We start from the raw sequence: 25,258 nt of genomic DNA, 5'->3' as shown, positions 1-25,258 counted from the left end.
CTGCTCAAAGTAGTGGTAACAGAAACTCTTGACTCTGTGGCCAAGCAAGATGAGCTGACATTGCAAGCCCCAATTACATGCTTAGATAAATTGTGCTCACTATGTATTTTCTGTCCTGTTTTCATAAAATTTTCTGAAGGAAAATTGCGGCTATCATACGTGTTCTTTTTTTCTGAAGTATTTAAATTTTCTATCTTTTGGTAGTCTTCAGAGCAATGAGATACATCCTCCTGCTATTTAAAACTACCCTGGGGTCTCCTCAGCACTGAATTCTCTCTCCAGGGTGGGTCCTGATCATTTTCCTTATTAAAACGCCTTTGGCTGATACTGAACCTGTGCTGAGGACCAGGTTCTGGTCGCCACTACTTTAACTGTCTCTAGTCATCTGTGTGTCTTCATCAGAACAGATACAGCTACAGAACCACCCAAGAGCTAATATGATTGCTGTCAGGTTGTTGACGTTGTAAACCCACAAGGTGTTACCAAAATGCACCAGTATTTTAACTGTTAGTCCAACACTGACCTCACTCATGCACACTGCTCTATATGTGGGGAATGAGGAGTCAAGTTCGATCTCCGCCCTGTGTGGATACAGACTCCCCAGTTGTGTCCATCTCTTGGCTCACGTTGCCTTTTCATTTCCACGGCAATGAAAATTGAGCGTTGAGCCCTTGGTGGAAATTTACTTTGCTTTTGAGGCTAAGTAATTGCTTTCTCATTCTTGATCTATTCAATTATAGCAATTTCCAGTTTTACAGTCTTTCCCACAACACTCAGGTTAGAAGACTGCCAGATTTTTCCTCCTACGGAGAACCCATACAGGATATTTTTTTCAGGAGCCCAACTGGTGCTATATTTGATCCTCCAAAAAGCTTTCATTTGTCTGTGTGTATAAAGATACTGGTGTCCACAACTATGACTGTCCTACCCTTTCACGATGACATTCCTCTTCTTATTGGCTCTTTATTGATTTAGTCTAAAACTCCAACTTTTATCAATATTAATTAATTTATTTTTATGTGTGTGTGTGTATATATATATGTGTGTGTGTGTGTGTGTGTGTATATATATCCATCCCATATACATACACACACATGTATGTGTGTGTGCACATGCATGTACATATATACATATATTATCTTGTATGGAAAGATGCATATTTGTAAATGAAAACATAATTGCAAATAAAAACACACATGTAAATTTTAAATATAGAGTAAACATTGGTGATATATTGGGGCATAAATTTAAAACAATTTGATCGTAATTCCATGCTTCACACTGCCCTGTTTTGTAGCCAGTCCTTTGCACAGTATGCTTAGATAATAAATTTGATTAGGACGACGGATTACTTTTGTCCTCAGCGTTAATTGGAAATGGTAGTTGTGGTCAGATGAATCAAACAAAGTCACTCAGAAAAATATTAAATCTAGACAGCAATATTTTTGTTTTCCAGTGGTAGTCTTTCAAGTAAAAGTGCCAGGAGAAGGGAATGGGATTTGTCTCAACTTTGCTTCTTGCAAACCTACCATGAAATTGAGAAATATTTGTGAGCTCAAACCACATAGTAAAATTAGGCTTGTTCACTGGATTACTTCCTTACTTCTGATGCAGAGAAAGTTAGCTATCTTTGATGTATTCTTTGACATAATATGCCCCCCTTCCTTTCTCTCCCTCCGTCTGTCTCTCCATCTTTCATTTTCTCTTTCTCTCTCCTTCCCTTGCTCCCTCCCTCCCCTTCCTCCCTTCTTGAAACCTCTCTTCCTTTCTTCCTCCAATGAGAATGAGGATTGAACACAAATCCTGGTACAGATTAGGCAAGCTCACGATATTTAGTGTGTGTGTGTGTGTGTGTGTGTGTGTGGTGTGTGTCTTTGTGAGAGAGAGAGACAGAGAGAGACAGAGAGAGACAGAGAGACAGTGAGAGATAGAGAGCGAGAGACAGAGACAGACAGACAGAGACAAAGACATGGTCATGAGCCACCTGAAGTGGGTTCTGGAAGCAGAACTCAGGGCTCTGGAAGAGCAGGAAGCACTCTTAACCCTCAGCCATCTCTGCAACCTCATCACCATCTTTATTTTTCAGAAAACAATATAAATCACAAGTCTTTTTACCGTGTGGGCTTTCTCTTTGTTTCCCAAGCCTCTTTAATGCCTTTCAGCCTCACTACAAGCTTTCTCTGCTCTTTCTATGCAAGGAGCTCTCAGTGTGAAGGGGGAAGTGACATTCTATGAGAAGCTCATTCACTCATTGAATTGTTATTTTATGGGTTCCTTCCAAGTGTATTTAAATTTAAACCCTTGGAAAATAATAGCAGAATGCGTTTGAGTGGTTATAAAATATATACAATAGGGTAATATGAAAGATATTTAATGAGTGGGGGTTTACATTTCTTGCTTTCTGAGAAATAAGAGCATGAAGCATCAGGAGAATCCCTGTAGGTATGAGTAAGTACGAGAGAGGGCCCTAAGGACTTACTGATAGGTACCATCAATAATCAGGGCTGAGGAACCTGGAAGATCAGATTAGGTTTAGGAAGCACGAAGACTCCTCCTCACTGCTCTGTGAAGAAAGAACCAAAACGAAACCTCAGAGCTATTTTTCTGTATGAGTTAAATATTAGACATTGACCCACTGAGGTCTTATATGTATCCAGTGTTCATTTTAATTGTTTTAAATAAAAAGCTGTTTCTGCGATTCATGTTAAAATGATTTATTAAATGATGATCCATAGGAAATTTCTTCAAATGAGTGAAATTAAAAAAAACACACACACGCAGAAAGAACAAAATGTTATGTTGTACGGGATATCCTGCTTAGATTATCCATGTCTTTGAAATGTATGGGACAGGATGTCTTAAAATAAAATGCCATATTGTTGTTCAAACTTATCTATTTTAATGTTTACAATGTATCATTCCAGTCTTAGTTACAATTTTACTGTAATATCTTTTTAAATTTAAAAATGTAGCTGTTTAATCCTGCTGCTAATCGGGACAGCTCTCTGGGGTTTGGAGTTGTGGCACCACTATGTGTGACTTAACTTGTCGCTGCCTGAATGTCACTGTGCTTCCCATTGTCCTGGGGTTCCTTGTGCTGGGGGATCTACTTCTCTCAGACTGCTTTACAGTGCTATTTTATACTTCGGTTATTTTATGCACCATAGACTATTTGGTATTCAAATTGTTGAATAAATTTTATAATAATGCCCTGGTTCTGCTTGCTTTGCGTTCTTAATGTATAGACTATCGAGAAGCGTAATGAAACTCCTGCAAACATTCCATTCCACTGTGTTGTAATCAAATCAAATTAGACAAGAAATAGTTCTTGCTTTTACAAAGCTTAAGAGAAGAACATCTGGGCCCACTTACAGAACTTAAACATCGTCCTGCCTGGAATCCCAGCCTCATTCCAGGATCCTTGGTGACTCATTGACAATGATGGCAACAAAGAGAATCCCTCTGTAGAGTGACATATAGGATGAATGTCTCCTCTTCTGGGGATCTCATTCACAGCTTTGTTTGTAATATTAACTCTCGGGGCATCCGATGGAGAACTGGGTGCACAGTCATAGCACAGACAGAAGCACGGCTTCTATGAGAAGCAGCAGCAGTGCGTAGACATTCACTGTGCTGGTGGGTATTTTCAGTGCCTCTGTCATCTCTGCAGGCATCCCATGCACGGTGGAAAGTACTAGCAAGCACCTCATGTTTGTGAGTGTAGGCAGTGCCTGTGTTAAAACATGTAACATAAAGGCCTGTAGAGTATGGTATCTGGGTCTGTGTATGTTCAGGTATGTTGTGACAATTCTCTGCTTAGTTGTTCAGTATACCACCCTGTGTTTGCTTGTACCTTTTTCTGGTTGTAATTTTTTAATTCTTAAATACATTATCAAGTGGCCTGGTGGGTTATCCTCTCTGAACTTAATGGATATTACAAGACTCTAAGTTAAAACCTAAGAGTATCATATATTTGGAGGCTACCAACTCTTTTTACTCCTAGTTAAAATTTAGTGTGTCCCTGGATATAGAAATTAAAATACAAAGAAAATACGACTTTTATAGGGACATCTAATACCACCTTCATATTTTGGTTCATGATTCAGCTCTGTATTATATTTCCCAAGTATTAAAATACATATTGTCTCACAGGCTTGAATGATTTCTGTTTTCCAGGTGCAACAATCGAACACAGTGTGTAGTAGTTACCGGGTCAGATGTATTTCCTGATCCATGTCCCGGAACTTACAAATACCTTGAAGTTCAATATGAATGTGTCCCTTACAGTAAGTATGGCGTTTGCATTTTCTCCTTTCTCCAGCATTTCTTGTTGGAGCTGAAAGACTACCCATGTGAAAGAAGCGTATGTTTATGGCCTACAGAACCATTATGCATGCAAAGCACTCTCTGCCTTGGGATTCCAGTGTGGAAGAAAGCCATCTTGTGATGCTGGCCAAGTGTCTGTCTGTGTTCTTAAGTGTTTGGCTTTTAAGGCTAGTGTTTTTCCAGAAAACAAACTTGAATTAGCTATTCAGTAGGGCAGATAGAAATCTGTACTTTTGCCCAATACCAGTTGCCGACAAATTGGTTTGGCTCACAGTTTTCTGAAGAAAGGATTGACTTCAGGTTTAATCCTGAGGGATTTGAATAGCTACCTGGTGTCTTGGAAACATGAATGCTTGGTAAGAGCTTCCAGAGCAGAGACTGAGGCGAGAGTTGTCCCTGAAGGAAGGCGTTCTTTACCACATTCAGTGAGGAAGTCTCAATGCTTAAAACAAAGCCAAGAGCACAGACGGATCAGACAAGAGTTTTTACCATTTTCTATTTTTTAAACTGTTAGATTGTGTCTAAGATTTAAAATTCAATTGGAAATTTATAAGCAGAATCAGTAGTTTCCTTTTCAGTATTGGAATGCATAACTCCCCCATTAAAGTTCATATGTGGGATAGAGGAGAAAATACCTTAGTAGTTTAGACAACCTAAAAGTTTGAATATGTTGACTAATTGTCACAAGCAAGTTTAGAAGTCCCTTTATTCTTTGCCTTGTTGAATGACAATTTAGTGTGTCACATCAGTGCAGAGGCCTGTGAAAAGGGAGTGATAGGACAGTAGTGCCACTGATTTGTAACTCTTTTCTAAACATTCCACCTTGAGAGAAAAGGGGACAGACAGACACTTGGAGTGAGGTGCTATGGTGTATGTGTATCTGTAGTCCTAGGAGGGAAGCAGAGGCATCAGGATGATTGAGGTCATCCTGGGCATCATAGAGAGACAACCCCCTTCTCAATATAAAAACCCTAAAAGGCCAAAGTCTGCTAAATACGGCAGGTCCAGACAGTTGATGGCATCCTCTAGCATAAACTGTGAAGATCCACTGCCCTCTCTGCCACAGTTTTGATAAATTGATTTTGAGTGTGACTTGTGTGTGTGTGTGTGTGTGTGTGTGTGGTGTCAGTTAAAGGCCAAACACAGATTATCTTTCTCTTCTCGTCCCTGTTCTGTGTTCTTGTGTTACATGAAACGGATGCACTTGGTTATTTTCAATATCTTCTGTACCATTTGTAGGACTGGAAGCCCCCGACTTGCTCCTGTGCAGTGCGGTGGCTTTACTTAATCACCCTCCTGTGCCACTACATGAAAACTGTATTCTTTTGAGCTAACCGAAATTTTTGTTCCATGAAGTCCCTCTCCCTTGAATTCAGCCTGGTCTCTGTCCTCAAATTAGACGAGGACTACAGCCTCCATTCCTAACAGTGGAGCCCGGTCAGAGCTGCCAAGAGTTGTGTCTTTCTGCGACCTGGTTCCTGTTAACCTAGTCTAAGACACCAAGAACAGTGTTAAGCGAATATTACTTTCAGACTCTTTAAGTAATTTCTTGCGCTGTCTAAGAAAGAAAAATGGGGATATCTTCTGGAACATCTAACTTTCAAAATTTTACTTTTCCAGTTCTCCAGAAGTATTGTATATTGTGCACTAAACTTGCAAATAACTCTACTCAGAGAAGTATCTGCTCTTTTTTTTTTTTAATTTAGTTTTTGTCCTTCAAAATAAAAAGTCAACCCAGTAATTAATTTGCTGTTGCCTTTCTAGATGTTTGGAAGAGGCAGATATAAGTGAATGACTTTTTTTTCTTTTTGAAGACTGGAAGTGGTCCTATATACCGTACAGTAGTGACACACTATAAACTGCATGATTTCGGCTCATCTTCAGATGTAATGCAGTCTTATAGATTCCTCATAGTTTTACGTAGATCCTTATTGCTTCCTACTCTCCCATCTCCTCCTTCCTTATGCTCCTGTCTGTCTCCTTATGCTTGCTTTTGTTTCAAGGGTCCAGCCTTGACACTCCCCTTTTTTTAACAGTGCATTTGCTTTTCTGTAGCCTTTACATTGTCCTTTTCTCACATTACCTAGATAAAACAGTGTCACCATCATATCAAGCCTATCATGCACGCCTTACCACTTGGCTTTACCTCAGTCTGTCCGTAACTAATTCTGCAGGACCCTCATGTACTGCAAACAACTCCATCCCGTTCTAAACAATTTCATCGGCTTTCCATGACTTCAGAAAACACAGCAGTAAATATACTCAGCAGAGAACATTTGAAACGCCCCTCTTTGGTTTGCCAACAGGCGGGTGCTTTCTGTGTGACCTTTCATCCAGGTAACACTGTAGCAAAATCACACACATGCAAGACATTCTTCCTCGTGTACATTTCAAAAGTCATAGGGACTTTCCAGGAAAAATGGGATTGGCCAGACTGGAGTTTCACATGCCATAAGCAGGCCTTGGTTACTTTTCAATCTCGTGCCTATTTATTTTTAAATGGTCACAGTATGTAAGAATTTTATCTGAATGTTACCTACAAGTTCATTTGATAAGAAAATTGCATTTATGTTGTTGAATTAAATTATTCATTGAATAAACGTGAGATTATTTCACATGAAATAGTGTGTCACTTCAGATGCAGAGTATGTAGGCGGTAGTTGATGTGGGTCAGTTTCTTTCTTGTGCATCCACGGAGTCCTCTGCTGATGTTGATGTGTGTGTACTTGTCCATTTGGTCCACAGAGGATTAAATATAGCCTTGTAAATTAATTCATATTGCCTCCTAAGACAAGTTGCATATATTTGGCATGTGATTGTGACTGCAGATTATTTTTAATTTTATTGTATTTTTATAGTCATCTGGTAGATAGAATTTTGGCTGATCTGACAGATAGCTACACTTTTTGATTTCATAAAAATCTTTATATGGAGACTTTTCCTTTTGAAAAATCCATCCATCCATCATCAAAGGTTTTACTTACATTTTTAAAAAGTGTTACCTTTGGTTATAATCTCTCACTTTTCATTTGGATTTGAAATTGTATACGGTTGATACCCATCCTCCTTTTCTTTTTCATGGTATGATTCAAATCATAAAGAAGTGAAAACATTTCTGTTTTGGGTTTCTCTCATTGACTGCTCTGTCATTTTACTGCATCAGTTAAAAATAATGCAGTAATCTTTAGTGGATGGATGATACTGTGTACATTTCTTACATTTTTTTTAAATTGAACTCGAAATTCTCTAGTCTATAAGTAAGCATCATTAGAAGCATTATTCACGTCCTTTATACATAATTGCCTTACGTGAGTAAAGTCCTTGGTTCCTTAAGGAACAATACAGCTGTCTATAAGTACAGTCTGAGTGAACAGTCTGGATACTACTGACCTCTCTTGTGCCCTTCGTCCACTATGCCGGTCCTTTATTGATTCTGAGCAGGTACAATGTGCTCCTTATGGAGGAGTGGTGTTAGGACGAACACTACATAAACAAGAGTTGCTTTCAAAACACTCCCAAAACGCACGTGTTTCCCTCCTCAGTCGGAATTGCACAGATCAGAGCAAATGTGTTTCCCCGAAAGTGCTTAAATAGACCATAGGTTGTGCCTTAATTTAGAAATTATATCCTGTTGCCATGGCAAAAAAAAAAAAATTAAAAAAAATATTTGTGTGATGTTTCTCTCAAAGGAGTTCCGGAGGATCCCTGTTTTATCTTGACGAATACTTATAATTCTAAAAAATATGTAATCAAGCTGAGATTGTAATAAAATGTACACGTGCACTCTGGTTAATCGGTAGTCACACACTGATGCCTTTTGAGAGGGAAGAAGACAAAACCCAGTGGAATCATTTCGTAGCACGCAGGCAATATACTTCAGAGCCCACATTCACTCACGGTTATATCATGTGGCCCTCATTGTCGGAGATCCTGTCAATGAGAATTTTATCGGCACTTTCCCTAGTGCGTAATTCACCTTGGTAACCACACAGGGCTTCTCCTCGCCCTTACTCTCCTGTCCTGCCCTGTCCAGGTCTGCCCTGTGAAAGTCTTTCCCTTTCTTGGGGTCTGTGGATCGAGGTACTTGCTGAGAATGCTGGGTATGACGGTTGTTGCATGCTAGCCTGCTTTCTATGTAAATAAATGATGGTAGATAAAATGTCCTAAGAAGCTAACCATAATTCTTTCTTCCTTTTTTTCTCCCTGCAACCTGTGCTTGCTTTTCCCTTGTATGTATTTTGCTTACTTTTTTTTATAGACTTAATATTGCAAGTTTGATAATATATTGTATATGATGTAGAAAGTTAATTAGAATGTGTAGTTTGAACTATATGTAATCTTAAGTAAATTTGCTAATATTTAGCGGGTGTTATTTACCCTTTCAAAATCTCTATTGGGTGAGGGGAGACTTCTAGACTCCTGGAAAGGGAGAATTTTGTTAAATGGGTAAGACATTTTTCTAGAAATAGGAAATAATAGAAAAATAATTAAAGTGTACTGAGATGCATGGTTGTATAGTTTTTTCTTATCTGAGTATCTCTGGGAGGCAGTTGAGCCACCTCAATATTTATTAAATTTGACTTAAACTCCAGAGGCAAGTTGTGAGCCTTACACACGTATTTTCCTTCCATGTTTATGTAATTAGAATCAGCTTGATAATTGAGTTCCTAGATACCAAATGGAGATGACACACCTGTGCATGCTTCTATGTCTGTACTGTTCATATACGTATATATGAAGGAGCCTGGTCAGGATGCAGGGTGGCTTTGGCAAGGCAAGCGTATGTTTAGTTTGCATTAGTGGAGAGTTTCATTATTTATTCAGGCACACTAAGTGAAGCAGCATGCCAGCTTGTTTGTATTGCCTCCTTAATCTACTAAAATGATCGCTCCGTGTTCTCTTATGTAACTTTAGAATCTCTCTCCTGCTAGGTTCTCCTGTGTTTCTCTTTATCCAAAGTAGTACAGCACCCCTATTCTTCCTATATTTAGCATCTATTACGAATTCAATCTTAAACTAATAGTCAATTTATTTTTAATCTTTTTTTTCTTTTTTTTTCCCTTGCACCTTTTTTTTGTTTTATTTTTCTTCCGATGCTTAAAATAGAAGTGGAGCAAAAAGGTAAATACTGTCTACAGTCTCAACCCCAGCTCCCTGTCATGTGCCTTATGGATGTGGCCCTCCTCCCTTCCCTGTCCCTGCTATACTCCTGTATTACAATGATCAGCAGGACCTCATAATGCACCTCATAAAGGCGTCAGCTGTTCACAATGAAATTGTATGACCGCTAAATCTGGCGATGGGGTAAAATTCGGAAGTCGGCGAAGGGGAGCTGCCCTCTCTGTTTCTTTTCTACCCTCTGTCTCTTTCTCTGACACCCTTGGATATTTTCTTGTTATTGAAGCGTCCTCTTGCCTGGCTTCCAGAACCCTCTCCGTAGCATGCCATGGTTACAGGGTCTCCTGGTCATCTCATCACGCTTCCCCTGTGTTGATTTCTCTCTGATCCCGATTGCATACTCCTCAAATTTATAGTCTCCAACCTGAAGCACCTGTAACTTCTCTAGAATGTTCAAAATAAGTCTTCGCACTGAGTTTTCTGCCTTATTCACTCTGTTCCATGGGAGGTGGTGAAGGTGGATCAGGCTTAGAAGTCATAACGTTTGGATTAAGACAAAATGCTCATCCATTCATAAGCACAGGCTCCAAATTTGGTTGCATTCACTCCCAAATTATTAGATAAAGACACAATTCAGAAATCTAAATTTTGTCTTAGCAGTGAGCCATCCTAAACATAGGTTTGTATTTGTGAAAATAAAGGCCAGCCATCATGCTTGCTGGTATCTCGATTAGAAGAGCGTTGGAAAACAAGGCTAGTGTGTATAAGGTATAAATTTTTAAAGATTGAATGCCGGGTAAAATGTATTTTCCTCTTGATTTGTGATCAATTAAATGTGTGGTGACCTGTGTCATTTTCTTTTAACTTTATTCACTTCTTGACTTTTTTTTTTTTCTGTGACGTTAGTCTTTGTGTGTCCTGGAACCTTGAAAGCAATTGTGGACTCACCCAGTATTTATGAAGCTGAGCAAAAGGCAGGTGCTTGGTGCAAGGACCCTCTTCAGGCCGCAGATAAAATTTACTTTATGCCCTGGACTCCCTACCGCACCGATACTTTAATAGAATATGCTTCTTTAGAAGATTTTCAAAACAGCCGCCAGACAACAACATACAAACTTCCAAACCGTGTAGACGGTACTGGATTTGTGGTGTACGATGGAGCTGTCTTCTTTAACAAGGAAAGAACAAGAAACATTGTTAAATTTGACTTGAGGACTAGAATTAAGAGTGGCGAGGCCATAATCAACTATGCCAACTACCATGATACTTCACCCTACAGATGGGGAGGGAAGACAGATATTGACCTCGCAGTGGATGAAAACGGCTTATGGGTCATTTATGCCACCGAGCAGAACAATGGAATGATCGTGATCAGCCAACTCAATCCGTACACACTTCGATTCGAAGCAACCTGGGAGACGGCGTATGACAAGCGTGCGGCGTCCAACGCTTTCATGATATGTGGGGTTCTCTATGTGGTCAGGTCAGTGTACCAAGACAATGAAAGCGAAGCAGGCAAGAACACCATTGATTACATTTACAACACGCGGTTAAGCCGGGGAGAGTATGTAGATGTTCCTTTCCCCAACCAGTACCAGTATATCGCCGCAGTGGATTACAATCCACGAGATAACCAGCTCTACGTATGGAACAATAACTTCATTTTACGGTATTCTCTGGAGTTTGGTCCACCTGACCCCGCCCAAGGTAAGACTCTTTGCTGTTAGTTCTCTGGGATTTGAACTGCTTAGGATTTTAGAATTTTTCCCAATCATTTGTCTTCCTCTCATGGTTGAATCACAAAAGATGGTCTGATATATTACAGCCCTGTTTGGTAGAGTTTTCTTTTACTCTGTATTTTCAGTTACAGGTTGGCTCCAAGTAATGATAGCATTACTCAGTTAGGCTCACTGCAAAGCGTATAGTAACACCTCCAGTCTTGTTAATGCCTTTCTTCCTTACCTGTATTCTGAGCTGATTCCAGTGTGTGCTAAGACCTTTTAACAGCTTGGCACCAGTGGGTAAGGCAAATATGGAAAGAGATGTCCCAAGGCAATGAATAGGTGTGACACATGTGGCCAGGGCTGTGTGTACTGAAGTTTTCACAGGGTGGGAGAGGGCATCTTCAAACTTCTTTCTCTTCCATCCTGTAAACTTACAGTGAGCGGCCATTCTAAGTCAGCGTTTCTGTAACTCTAACTGGAACACACAGACTACAGGTCTGCGTGATTCCATGTGGGCTATGCTAACTCTGCTCGTGTCTGCTCTATTTGCGTCCCCTGCAGGGATATTTAAGAAGGACGATTATTTTAGAAATTTAGATTATTTTAGAGTTATATTCTGATTTATCAAGTGATTTCAGTTCCATGAGAAGTAGGTTCTGTCTGTAATTACATCAACATTTCACTTAAAAAAAATTATCCCATACTCAGGATTAAAGAGTGAGTAACTTGTCAATGTATTACATAGTGTGTACTAATGGTATCTTTCCAAATGAATAGTGGTGTGGGTTTAAGATACAAATTAATATTTCAGTTTACTGGATAATTTGAAGTTTTCAAGTTTGGAAGTGACTCAAAAAATGAAAAACCAAAATAGTTGTCAAATTATGAAATTAATCTTTTCACCAAGGTGAATTTTTACCCTTTCATAAAGGTACTACACTTAGCTACACTCACCATCAATAACATACGAACACTTATTCTTAGATATGTTATTACTAAGCCCTAAATACTATTTTATGGCCACAACCTTAAAAGGGAAAATCAGAGCTTTTTCATAACTGAACTTCAAGTTTGAATCTTCAAAGAGTACCAAAAGATGTGTCCAGTTTTACTTGGAAAGAAAGACCATTGGTGGCAGGCAGATGAAGACACGCCTGGGTTCTTGGTTTAGAAATGTGGCTGGGAAATTCTGCTGTTAAATTTTCAACAGGGAAATGTCGTTTACCAGCTTAAGTTTTTACTGAGCTTCTTAAAATAATTCGTTTTGAAGTATACAATGTCTGTTTTCTCTGGAGACCAGTAGTTTGGGATGGTTCATGCATCTCGATCTTTCTGAAAGCTAACTCCACTGATTCTGTTTCATCTTTCCAGCCTCTACTCAGCTTCAGCATCGGCTAAAATTGTATCGATCCCCTGTTCACCTTTTTTGTAGCCTACTCCACCCTGACACCCTGTTACATCTGTTTTGGGTGGCAGAAAATCTTTCCCCCTTGTTCAAGGGGGGAGGGGTGGGAAAGGTGGAGAAGGAGGAAAAGGAAGGAAGTTGTTAAGCCAGCCTTAACAACTACAAATTCCTAATCAGACAAGAATTGAAAGGTCATGAAAGATGTATAGTTTCTGTTCATTGAGTATAGGTCCAGTCACCACAGCACAATGACGCACCCACTTGTTTCATTAAATCTAAGAGCACCGGCTTGCCCGCATGTGATCTATGTGCTAATACAGTTTGCCGTGCCATTATAGTCAAGAAGGCTTTGCTAATTGAGGTGTTTTTCTGAAAGAGTACTTGCTAGTGTTTAATATGAGGCACGCAGCCAGTGAGCATTCCCACGACAGTGGTTTCTCCTTCCAGATAGTTAGCCATTCTTCCATATTCCCAGAACATAAAAATTCATATTGACCCCTTATTAAACCCTAAGTAATAAAACATTTTACCTGACCTAAATTTTTCTTGCTGCCGTTTGACCCATATTCTTATTTGCTCTCCTTATAATGTATCTACTTACACTTCCAGAGACTCGTTTCTCTCTTCTGAGGTCTGTGCTTTATCAGCCTGAAGGTGGCGTCTCCCAGAACTATCCTGGCCAGTAAATTAAGGTCAAACTAACAAGGCACATGTAGCTTTCCAGAAGTCAGAACCAAGAAATGGATAAGGCAAGGGATGGAGCGACCAGAGGAATTAGGTCTTTGTTTTACACAAGCCAAGACTGGCTCGTGTGGCTAAAACCCGTAGTTAAGTCTTAATGGGTGGGGTTCTCATGAAGCAGATGCTACAGGATTTAAGACAAGCCTAGCCTGTATAACTGATAAAACAAAACAGAAGTACAAAGGCTGCGGATGTTACGTGGCAAACGGAACAAAGGGTCCTGAGAAAGCATCATTCTTTTCTCGTGCTCGTGGAGCTTGCTAGCTCATCCCTTCCAACACTGCTCTCAGTGATGGCTCAAGCCACTCCAGCTTTTGATGCCAGAAGTGTAGTATTTCTGTCTCCTGAGATTTTTCTATACATATTTGAATATTTGGCTTTTCTTCTCCACCGTGAGTCATTGTTGTTGTTGTTGTTGCTGTCTTAAACTACATCAAATTTGGTCTGTCTAGAACAGGTCTCAGAAAAAGAAAAAGTAAAAAACCTTTTTGGGCCTGTTCTAACTCTCCAGTCTATCCGTATAATATGATATTTCTTACTCTTCCTATAGATCTGATATTCCAAATACTAACAACAAAATAGTCCTATCCTTACTTAGTGTGGAGCAGTTCCTGAATATTTGTTTGTCTTGACTATGAAAAGCCTGATAATTATGTAGCAGGAGGTCATACATAAGCAAAGGAGCTGTTTTGTTATGTGTATAAAATATTCAATATATCACATCTTCTAAATATCTTCCCACTGATAGTAAACACTCTTCATACAACAGCATGAGGGTAAATTTAATGGATGTGCGCTTTTTCTCACCAACTTGGATAGTATCTAGCTGGAGATCATTCATTCGACAGTGTCTGAACAATCAGACTTGGTAAGAATATCACTACCCTTACGCACTGTGATACTGTTCTCAAACCGGTAGAGGACGAGCCTGGCAATCCACACTCATCCCTGGCTTCCTCGGTAGACACAATCTTTTTCTACTCATTAAAGTCTTCCTGGGTACCAGTCAATGTGTTAGCACTGACTCTGGTATCACTAAAACGCTGCATGGTAATGAGAGTGCTAAGTCAGCCCAACTGAATGTTTGCTAGGACGCCCTGGAAAACCGAACCTTGTAAAAAAAAGGGGTTGGTATCCATATTACAATTCTGTTTTGTGTTGGTCTTTGGAGAGTGTTCTCAAAGTCTAAACCTTTTGTCATATTCATGATGAAACTTGGACTTTCCGTGTCCCAGAATACAGGCACATTGCTATATAGGGCTGTCCTTTTCTTGGTCTTTGAACAACCTCTTACCTAGAAAGGTAAGATCAAACATTTAATATGATAACCGGGTGACCTTAAACCGGTTACCTGACTTCTCCATGACCAGGCTTCCATGTATATGCGAAGACTTGCTCTATTATTGACCCAGGCTGCGGGTTGTCATGACATCTGACTGAATGCTGAAGAAATACCAGCAGCTTTTATCATTGCCAGATGCCCCGCCTCCATTTGTCTCTACTCGTTTCTTTGAAACACCTCTTAAAAATAAAAACTTACGCCTTGAGGTATCACCAAATTTCAGTCTACCAACATCCCACAAATTCTAGTTACTCCCTATGGTTTGATATATTGATGAAGAGTATATGAGTGCCCGGCTGCAGCATGCTCCCTGAGAGGTTTGTAAATCCAGTGGAGATCCAGTTATTTGCATCGCCTGGGTCTTTACTGATGCTTAGCTTGCAGGGAGTACTTGTGGTATTAATACGTATGTGAGTGGTCCCCTGTGTACCGATTAGTATAGTGTCAGGGGATGCCTAAGGTGCTGTAACTCTGAGGCGTTTTGTCCTGCCCTTTGCTCTGTTCTCCCTGATTCCTGGCTCCCTCCTGGAGACTTGATTCCGCTGCAGTCATCTGACACTTTTGCTAAAGATTGTGGTGCTTTGACAAATGTTAATTGAGAACGCGCTGAAAGCCTCGCTGCATTGTAATCGAAAGAAAATTACACAGGTTTAACTAGATGTCAGGAGGATACTTTCACAGACAGAGATGGACAGGTTTGAATAGTTTCCACAGCAGCTGGCTAGCCATGTTGTTTGACTGATGTACATAGAAGCCTCTCGTACGACCAATCATTTTAGCTCAGAAATAAAACACGTGCTTAAAAGTTTCCCAGTGAGATGGGAGGGGGAGGAAAACCTAAGTGTGATATATTTAATGAGAACTAGAAGTTGGCTACACCTAAAACCCCAAAAATATATACATCTTTTATTATCATCTTAGCATGCTTTCAGCCAGCGAGAATTAATTACATAAATATTTTTAAGACAGAGCCTCAAGTATTAAATAAACATAGGAGTGGTTTTGAATGTACTTTTCAATTTTGTAGTTTGTTGTGTATAGGTAAAACAAAAATGTTTTTAGTTCACATATGTTCATTGTACATAGAGATAGATTTCAGTAAGTTATTCTCATTTGAGCATATCAGTGTTTTTATAACTTAAGAATAACTTGTGGATCTTAAATTTGAGGCAACCTACATGTAAGATTTTAAGAATAAATTTGTAATAACTCTAAATATAGATAAAGATTTTGGATATTTTCTCACAGATTATAAATGTCACTATATTTTTGCGACATTTTTTTAATGCTTAGTTATTAAAGGAGAAAACAATTGAGCATTCTTATTTTAGAATCTGCTTGATTTGACTACTTAAAAGCAATTTTAGAAGACAAACCCTTTCCTTACAACAATTTCTTTTTGTTTATTTTGAAATGTGTGACTATAGTTCTTTTTGTGTTGCTTGCTACGGGCCAGTGAGATACTGAAAGGTTGATTTTTGACTCATGGTCTGTTCTCAGCCCTGTCTGGGTAAGAGACTACACGGGGAGCTGTGCCCTTTCATCCCCACCTTTGCGAAGTAAAGATGCCAAACCCAGAGCAGAATAAGCGTGCCAAACTTATCTTCTGTTTGGATGTAATCAGGCATGCTGAAAATCCCTCAAGCAAGAATGGCTGCTGGCTGGAAAGATGTCAGTGTTTGTTTTCCTCCAGGATGTAGAGTGGGTGACTTCAAATCTTTTTATCATCCTAATTATCTGTAATTGTCAGAGGTTTTGTTTTTTTTCTCCCTTGATCTTTTGGTTTTGTTTATAAAATATATTTGTACAATACAATTTTCCTGCATTTTCTTCGTTTTATTAGAGCAAGGAGTCACTCGACTCCTTGAGGGTCAAGTGACTCTTTAGCAGGGATGGCATAGCAGGCATCCTACACATCAGATGGCTTACGTTATGATTCGTAACCATAGCAGAATTACAGTTACGAAGCAACAGTGAAATAGTTTTATGGTTGGGTGTGTGCACAACATGTGAAACTGTAGTCAGGGTCACAGCCTTAGAGAATTAAGAACCTTGGAGCTTTATGGGGAGATGACAGTTAAATCATGTGACCATATTTCACCGAGACCTGAGCTACTATCTAGCTTAAATGATCACCTTTTAACCCTATGAATAAATTGTAATAGGTATGATTTTTTTTCTTTTTCTTCTCCTTCTCTAATTCTATTTGTTGATTTGGGGTATATGGATGGGTGAAGGGGTGTGCAAGTGTGTGTGCCTGCATATGTTCACATACACACGCCTCTAGGTGAGCTTGAGGGTGTGTTTGAGATTAATGCATTCATCTTTTTTTCATAGTGCCTACCACAGCTGTGACAATAACTTCTTCAGCTGAGCTGTTCAAAACCACAGTGTCAACCACAAGCAGTACTTCACAGAGAAGCCCCGTGAGCAGCACAGTAGCTGGTCCTCAGGAAGGAAGCAGAGGGACAAAGCCACCTCCAGCAGCCTCAACAACCAAAATTCCTCCTGTAACAAATATTTTTCCCCTGCCAGAGAGATTCTGCGAAGCCTTAGAAAGGAAGGGGATAAAGTGGCCTCAGACACAAAGGGGGATGATGGTTGAGCGACCATGTCCCAAGGGAACAAGAGGTATTTCCTGCAACATGCAATGCACACTTTTATAGTTTAATAAGTAGCTTTTAAACAAGAACGGAAAAGTTTCATTAGGGGAGCTATTTACACTAGCCGATTTCATTATTTTATTATATTACTTATACAGGTTTTTTGTTATGTTTTTGTTTTGTTTTGTTGTTTTTGTTTTTTTTTTAACCACAATATAAAGGTTTTAAACTCTTGAGTGTCACCTAGGGTCAAGTACAGAATTGCCTCTCCATTTCCTATGTCAAACCTGAGTCTTTTGTCCCAGGACTCTAGTGAGGCTCCCCTACCGCTGCCTTTCTCATTACAGCCATCACATTGGATGAGCCCCAAGAAAAGAAAGGGGCTTTTTGGTCCCCGCTCCCCTCCCTAAATGCCCACTCTCCCATGCTTACTTGATATTTAGTTTACAAGCTCTTGCATTGCCTGCTACTTTTTGTCAGCGAATACCAACTACTTCGAATAGCATTCATTCAAACTGTAATGCCCAGTCTAGGATCTTCAAAGTCAGTTTCCCAGAAGCTAGCAGGACAGGGCTTCAACTTCAACACTGTTCTCTGCCTCTGCTGCAGGAACGGCCTCGTATCTCTGCATGGCATCCACAGGAACCTGGAACCCAAAGGGTCCGGATCTTAGCAACTGCACGTCTCACTGGGTGAATCAGCTGGCCCAGAAGGTGGGTTGTTACACTGTTCTGATGGGATACATTGTTTGAGAACTTGATGTTCTAACATAAACAGTTTTTTTCTATGTTAAACCAGGCTTTGTTCAGCATAAAAGTTTTGTTTTGTTTTTTAAGGCTTAGTTTTGTCTGTGAACTAGTCGAGGAATGTTAGATTTGTTTGGGGTTACACTGTTTTCTGTGTTAAGCTGTTTAACCAACACGTACTTGTTTTAATTTCATTTGCATTTAGTTTGTCCTGATTCCTTTGATGTTCATGAGACAAATAGCATACTGGCCCCATAAATCAAATATCGTTAAGTTTGCAACTGAGCCCACAGAACGCAAACAGATGTTTATATCACACACGATTACCAGACAATGAGTAAAAGGATCTTGAAGCAGGCCTAGAAACCTCTGCTTGGAATTTTGCATTCGACTGTAGTGCTCTTTTATTTTTTTTTCTTCATCTACTGTTTTTTGAAATACAGACATTCGTTGATAATTCTAGGTATCACACTGCCTTCAGATATAAAATCTGCATCATTGGAATAAGTAAAAAAAATTAAAACAACAACTTAAAGTGGTTACAGGGAAATGGGAGCCAACAGAAAAAAACAAAAGGATGTCTCTATTTGGTGTGTGTGTGTGTGTGTGTGTGTGTGTGTGTGTGTGTGTGTAAGAGAGTTTCTTTGTGGTAAGGATCTAAAAGCCTTTAATCTTCTGAGATGAAGACAGAGTTACCAGTCTCAATGAATTGCAGATCTTGACATATTTGCAGATGTTTTTGTTTCCCCACCACAACAGAGGTGTTTAAAGAGAACTAAAGGCCACGTAGAAAGAGTTTACTGAGATACTACAAATTGCCTTTTCAGATCAGAAGTGGGGAGAATGCTGCAAGTCTGGCCAATGAACTGGCCAAGCACACCAAGGGGTCCGTGTTTGCCGGGGACGTGAGTTCCTCCGTGAGGCTGATGGAACAGCTGGTGGACATCCTGGACGCTCAGCTGCAGGAGCTGAAACCTAGTGAGAAGGACTCGGCTGGGAGGAGCTACAACAAGGTAGGATCCTGGCACCACAGGACATGGGTCTGAGTGGGTGGCAGCTCTCTGCCCTGCGACACTTGGGGCCAGGGACCCAGACACATACTTAGAGACCCAGCTTCCCAGTGTGTTCATTTCTCACGGAGAATGACTGAGAAAGGAACAGAGTTCTCCTCTCCTTCAAAGTTGTGAATGACACCAGTTACGCCAGATTTTGAGTGGCGATTTCAGCCATCCGACTGGTCAGCACTGTCGCTGCGGAGTTAGCATTCGTCGTGCCTACGAGTGATTATAGGTCACATGATTAATGAATTGTATGAAAACATGCAGCTCTTAGTGCTTGAAGCAAAGGTGTGATACACAGTGGTGTTAGTGGCAGCATTGGGGAGAAAGGTGTGTCCATTTGGGGGAGAAAGGTGAGCATCCCCCTGAGTGTTCTGAAATGCTAAGTGCACCTCACCTCATTGGTTTTGTCGTGTTCATTGGAATCCAGAATTAGTCACAGATAGGCAGACTGTTACTTTTTCTCATTTTTTTCTCTTGTAAAAATTTAAAAAAAAATAAAAAGACACTTGACAAAATAGAGCTAAAACCTGTAAATAGATAGTTTGGCCATGAGCAGAGTGGTCCAGATGCCCGGAGGATATTTGTACCTCGTCACCATAGAACTGAGGAACACCAACTTGATTTCTGAGGATTTTTTTTTCTTTCCTCATTTTTTTTTCAGCAGATAAAATCTAACCTCTGATTTTCTTTTCTTTTACTTAAAAGCTCCAAAAACGAGAGAAGACATGCAGGGCTTACCTTAAGGTATCTTTCCTGTCTGTCCCCCTGCTTCCTCCCCTCTTCGGCTGCCTGCCACGCTTATGCCATCTTGCTGCATGACTCTGAATTTTCAGTCTTTGATAATTATATAATGTGCCCCATATCAGCTGTACCAATGTTGGCTTCTCTCAGAACAAGCCAATAATAACATTTTACTGATTTTTTTTTTGCTGGTTTCCCATTCATAAAAAAGTAAAATATAAGAACTTTAATGAATATCCTCTGAATTGGAAGAAAGCACATAGTGGTTCCTTTGTTTTCTGTTACCATCTCTGGATTCAACAACCTGAAACAGCTATGATATATTCTTGGCAGTTTATCATATCAAAGACTGTATGGGCATAACATATGTGCATGTAAAAGTCACTGCTTTCTGATCTCTGGGGTGTACTGTTCAATAAATTAAACTTTGTTCTGGCCTTTTGGGAATTCGCTTCTGGAAGCAGGCTGATGAGTGTGGGTATCCAGAAGTAAAACATGAACATTGCAATGGTGATTGCAGTATGCTGGGTGGGAGTTCTTCTCAGGTTCCTCGGAACAAAGAGGCACTTCTGTGTCGTGGCCAGTATTTTTACCTACTATTTTGACATGATAGGCAGCATACCAAGGCTCTCCATGTCAGTAAGCCAAACTAGTACTATTGTATGTTGGTTTAGCTCTGTAGGTTAGAAGTTTCTTGCTGTTGGGGAGGGAGAGTTAGCTATTACCCTAGTATATCTAACCCAAAAGGATAAATTCACATAGTGAGGGAACAAACCAAAGAACTTCTGTAGTTTTCAAAATGAGAAGTTACTCAGAAGCTGAAACCTCATAAACTTGGTTGGCAAGGTCAGGGCTGGGCACAACAAACAGGGAGTCACCCATTAGGAAGGGATGGGCACCGAGAACAGCCACTCACCCGTTAGCAAAGGTCAGGGATGGGCACTGAGAACAACATCTCACCTGTTAGCAAATGACAACTTTGGATCTGAGCCCTTTGCAAGAAAAGGCGGAGGGAAATCAGGTTGCAGGTAGTAATGTTCTAAAAAGTGTGTTAAGAATCTGATTATTGATGAAACTGAGGCAGATCTGAGGAGTAATTCACACTCAGATCAACTAATGTGTTGCTCAAGACATACCTCACTGAGCCAAGGATCAACTTCCCCCAACTTTGGCAAGGAAAGCCTCTGGCAGGAGTATGGTTAGATTAATGGTTACCTTGATCCTACTCGAAAATCACATGTGATAATAAATAAGGACCGTTTCACATTGATGTTAGCGTGCTATCAGGAGGAGTAAATACACATGGTAAACCACAATATGACCTTAATTTCTGACCAGTGTCATTTTCAGTATATTTCAAATGAGCTTCTCTGTTCAGACAAGAATAATAAGCCTCCTTAAGTTACAAATCAGACATACTCTATGCAAATGAAGCAAGTCTCTACTTGGCTACAGAGGATTCATTTGTAACTTAGATTAGAGGCCCGAGTCTGTATTTCTGGGTGACTAATGAATCTGGCCTCAGCAGACCAATTTCTGTTCCAGTCTAGTTATTAGCTAAAGAAGCATCCGTGTGAGCATTCTGGACTATTCTATCTCCCATTAGAAACAGAAAAAAAAAAAAGCCTTTACCACCACTTGGAAGTACCTTCCACCTGCCGGGGAGGTCATGGCGGCTCACAAGGCAGACTGAACCAGGGTATTAAGATGGATTAAGCTAATTAATCTTACTCTGACAATAGCCTCAAACAACTTGTCCCCTTGCTCATACAGAGCTTCTTAAAAAAAAAATCCCAGTTCATTGCTGTTTTCTGTAGATGGCATGTTCTTTTTTCTTCAGCGATTACCAACAGATCAGAACAATGTATATACTGGCCTAGTGACACATTATGTGTAGGCATGTGGAATAGCAAACGCACGTAGTGACTTCCACTGTCCAGCTACGCGGCACAGCACACAGCAGCCTATCTACAGCAAGCACTTGCTTCCAGTGGATTAGTCCACCCTGCTATATTGTTTTTTAATGCTGGTTAGCATGGGGTTAAATTACACCCACACTTAGGGATATTTGCAGCCCAGTTGTTTTTCAGCACTTTATATATTTCGATGCTCCTTGAATGATCAGTATAGCCTTTCAGTATTTTGCCTGTTTCCTTCATTCCTGTAAAAGCAGACCTGTCCTTAGGAGTTAACATATGTACACATATAGGTATGTGTGTTATATAGGTGATGGGAAGGACCAAAATGTAGCTTATGAACTTTTATAAAGCTATCCCTCCACTCGAGTGATAACAGACAGCCTCTAGAACACCATAGCCTCTAGTATGGAAAGCAGTTTGACTTACTTGAGTTCAAAAGAACACCGTGACCGAATCTCTAGCAGATGCTTCTCTATTCCAGAAACATCAGTGTTTTCTAGTCATACATTTAAAATTTGAATTTACAAACAGTGTAATAGTTGTGAGTGACCACTCGTGTAAGTCAGAGCTGCTATTGAGAATTCCATGTCCCCTTCAACACTTGCAGTATGCTTAGAGAACCGAGAAGCAAGCCACCTTCCTTAAGGACTCCTCAGATCAGGCAGCTGTTCGCGCATGTCTACTTAGTGCTATTTTGAAGTAGTATTTACAGTTGGCCAGCTCGTGAAAGAAAAGTAAATCCTCATGTCAGGTAAACACCACAGTTGTCACCAGTCAGCGATTGACAATGCCCTGTGTTCTAGAGGCCGTCAGAACTAATGGTCATTTTCTGATGGACGCAGGCAATTGTGGACACAGTAGATAACCTTCTGAGATCCGAGGCTTTGGAATCCTGGAAACACATGAATTCTTCAGAGCAGGCGCACACTGCCACAATGTTGTTGGATACCTTGGAAGAAGGAGCATTTGTCCTAGCAGACAACCTTTTGGAACCAACCAAGGTCTCAATGCCAACAGAAAATATTGGTGAGTGTATCTGTGGTCACATTTAATTTGGAAGGCAGATGTTGGAGAGAACAGACGTTGTGTTCTGGATGTATTGCCTCCCAGTGTCAGACTTTCTCTTTTGCTGAGTTATTTAAGGAAAAGAAACTATTGATCATACTTAATAAAATTAATGCTTAAGCTGATATCTGCCTATATCTTATAGAAGTTGTTGTTCTGAGTATGTGTTTTTCAATTGAAAAATCGTTAAAGGAAAAAACCTAGCAGCATTCAAACGGAGGTTATGGATTGTTTACGGGATGACAGTGCTTCATGGGAGGAGGTGGCAAACGCTTTTCCCTTCTTCCAACGTTCCTAACAAACTTAAATCACTGAATATGTTCTCCCAGTCCGATATTTCAGTTCACAAACTTCAGTGCGACTGTTTACATTAAACACAACCTCCTTTAGGTAGATGCGGTATTTAATAGCCTGGAGTTCCACATCTGTAATATTAACATTTCTGAGACTGCTGCAGGAGGATTGCTGTGAGTTCAAGGCCACGCTGGGCTATAGTGTGAGAGCCAGATTCACACAGTAAAACAGTTGAGGCTGGAGCTCAGTTGATGAGGTGCTCATCCTGCATGCAGGAAGCCATGGGTTCGATTCCCTAGCACCATGTAGGGCTAGGGACTACTTCAGGGATGGTGGAAGGTCGGGAGATGAAGGCCAGCCTGGTCTATGTGAGGCTGTCCTTCTCCCTCTTCCCATTAAAAGGTATTATCAGTGAAGGACATACTTTCAGCCTTCTTTCCACATTGTCAAAACGATACCAATATTTCTGAAGGGTAGTCAAGAGTTGAAATATTGCCAATGAATGTCAGAAATCCAATATTTGGTAGGAGGGGAAAGTCTGATATTTAAATTTCTCCAACTTAGAGTTGATAATTATTTGGTGAGGTTGGCCTTACCCAACGCTTACTAGATAGCATCCCAAAATCAAAGGTTCCCGTTATCAGTGAAAAAGAAAAGAAACATGAAAAAATAAAGACCACTCATTTCTCCACCAGAAACCATGACTCTTTTAGAACAGAAAGAATGAAGTCCTCTGGCTGGAATGCCCTGTCATCCTGATGTTTCATGACCATCAATATGATGGTTGCATATTAACAGCTAGGAAAAAAAAAAGACATAACTCTAATATGGCACCTGAATTGAAATTTTAAACTTAAGTTTATTTCATATATATAAATTTTTCAAATGAAATAAAATACTAAGAATTTCTTCCAGGGTGTATAAATTATTCCATAACTTCAGTATATAAGTGAAGTAAAAAGATGTACCTACTATATAATCTTAACCTGTTTGTTTAAAAAAAATGTGTTCAGCTGGGTGTGGTAGCTCATACCTTTAATCCCAGCACTTGGGAGGCAGCACCAGGACAATCTTTGAGAGTTGGAGGCCAGCCTGGTCTACAAAGAGAGTCCAGGACAGCCAGGGCTTGTTACACAGAGAGACCTGTCTCTAAAAATCAACACCCCCACCCAAAAAAGTATTCACATAGTTTATTCATAATAAAAAATTAATAAAACTCCAAAACTTTCTTTGTTTTCAGGCAATTATCTGAGCTGATCATATTCTTCAGATTCATGCACATTTACCACCACTCAGTGGTGTCCAGTGGTATCCCCTAAGCACACAGTGGGGTAGACCCCATCCTCTTAGTGAATATGCCCTGGACCTGCATAGCATGACATTTTGTGACTTCAGTTTGTTTCTCAAATTTTCTAAAAGTTAATTTTAAAAAAATGTTTCTTTAACTTCAACTGTGCATGAATATTTGAAGGGCCGTGTTAATTCTTGCATACCCATAGAACATGTTTTATTTCTATACACCACATACATTTTGTCCCAGTTCAAGACAAACTCTGAAGATTCAATGTCTGGGAATTATTTCCCTGATACATCTTTCTGAGCTTGAAAGGCTTGTTTTTCCTATTAAAGTTTTAAGCTTCATGATGTGAGTGTTCATTTGGGATACAGTGTAACATTTCACTGATATTTCTAACCCATAGTTGGAATTTATTTTCTCTGTGCACTTATTACCCCAATGTCATCAGAATGGAAGGTAGTTATGTATTTTTTATTTCCAATTCATCATCAACATTTTATTTTAAAAAATGTGTGTTGTTTTAAGCACAAAGCAAACTTTGTGTTTCCTAGAACTTGTCTTTAAACTTACTATGAGAATAGCCTACTGTCTCCTCATATAGTTTTTGAAGCTCTTATTTAAACTTAGAGGATGGCTATATCTTCAAGTATTAAAACGAGGTTTCCTTCTTAGTGTGTTTTGCACATGTGCCATGCAACCCACAGAGTGGCCTGAGTGTCTGAGGACAGCATCTGCAGTCAACACTGAGGTCCACCTCATACGCGACAGTGTCTCCTTGAATGCATGGCTCTCCTAAATCTTGAGCAAATGCACCCCACATAATCATCAGCATAGGCTACATCTTTATCTTCCAAAGGCAGTTCCCTCCCACCTCCG

At 39.9% G+C, this 25,258-nt stretch overlaps 1 protein-coding gene across 6 annotated transcripts in view; it reads left to right on the top strand.

Moving 5' to 3' along the window:
* Adgrl2 (adhesion G protein-coupled receptor L2) overlaps window positions 1-25,258 on the top strand; it is a 176,354-nt gene that overhangs the window by 120,522 nt on the left and 30,574 nt on the right. For 4 of the 6 annotated variants that reach the window (XM_028786261.1, XM_028786264.1, XM_028786267.1 and 1 more), the window contains exons 4-10: window positions 4,177-4,286; window positions 10,351-11,151; window positions 16,994-17,287; window positions 17,869-17,972; window positions 18,833-19,018; window positions 19,772-19,810; window positions 22,569-22,752. In XM_028786261.1, the coding sequence (XP_028642094.1) occupies window positions 4,177-4,286; window positions 10,351-11,151; window positions 16,994-17,287; window positions 17,869-17,972; window positions 18,833-19,018; window positions 19,772-19,810; window positions 22,569-22,752 (1,718 nt within the window). The remainder of the gene's footprint in view (window positions 1-4,176; window positions 4,287-10,350; window positions 11,152-16,993; window positions 17,288-17,868; window positions 17,973-18,832; window positions 19,019-19,771; window positions 19,811-22,568; window positions 22,753-25,258) is intronic. The other 2 variants (XM_028786262.1, XM_028786266.1) reach the window with 1 other exon arrangement.

The sequence above is a fragment of the Grammomys surdaster genome, unplaced genomic scaffold (genome assembly GCF_004785775.1).
Source record: "Grammomys surdaster isolate TR1022 unplaced genomic scaffold, NIH_TR_1.0 125460, whole genome shotgun sequence".
Taxonomy (NCBI): domain Eukaryota; kingdom Metazoa; phylum Chordata; class Mammalia; order Rodentia; family Muridae; genus Grammomys; species Grammomys surdaster.
The sequence above is the reverse complement of the archived record's forward strand: the minus strand, read 5'-3'. Positions and strand labels throughout refer to the sequence as shown.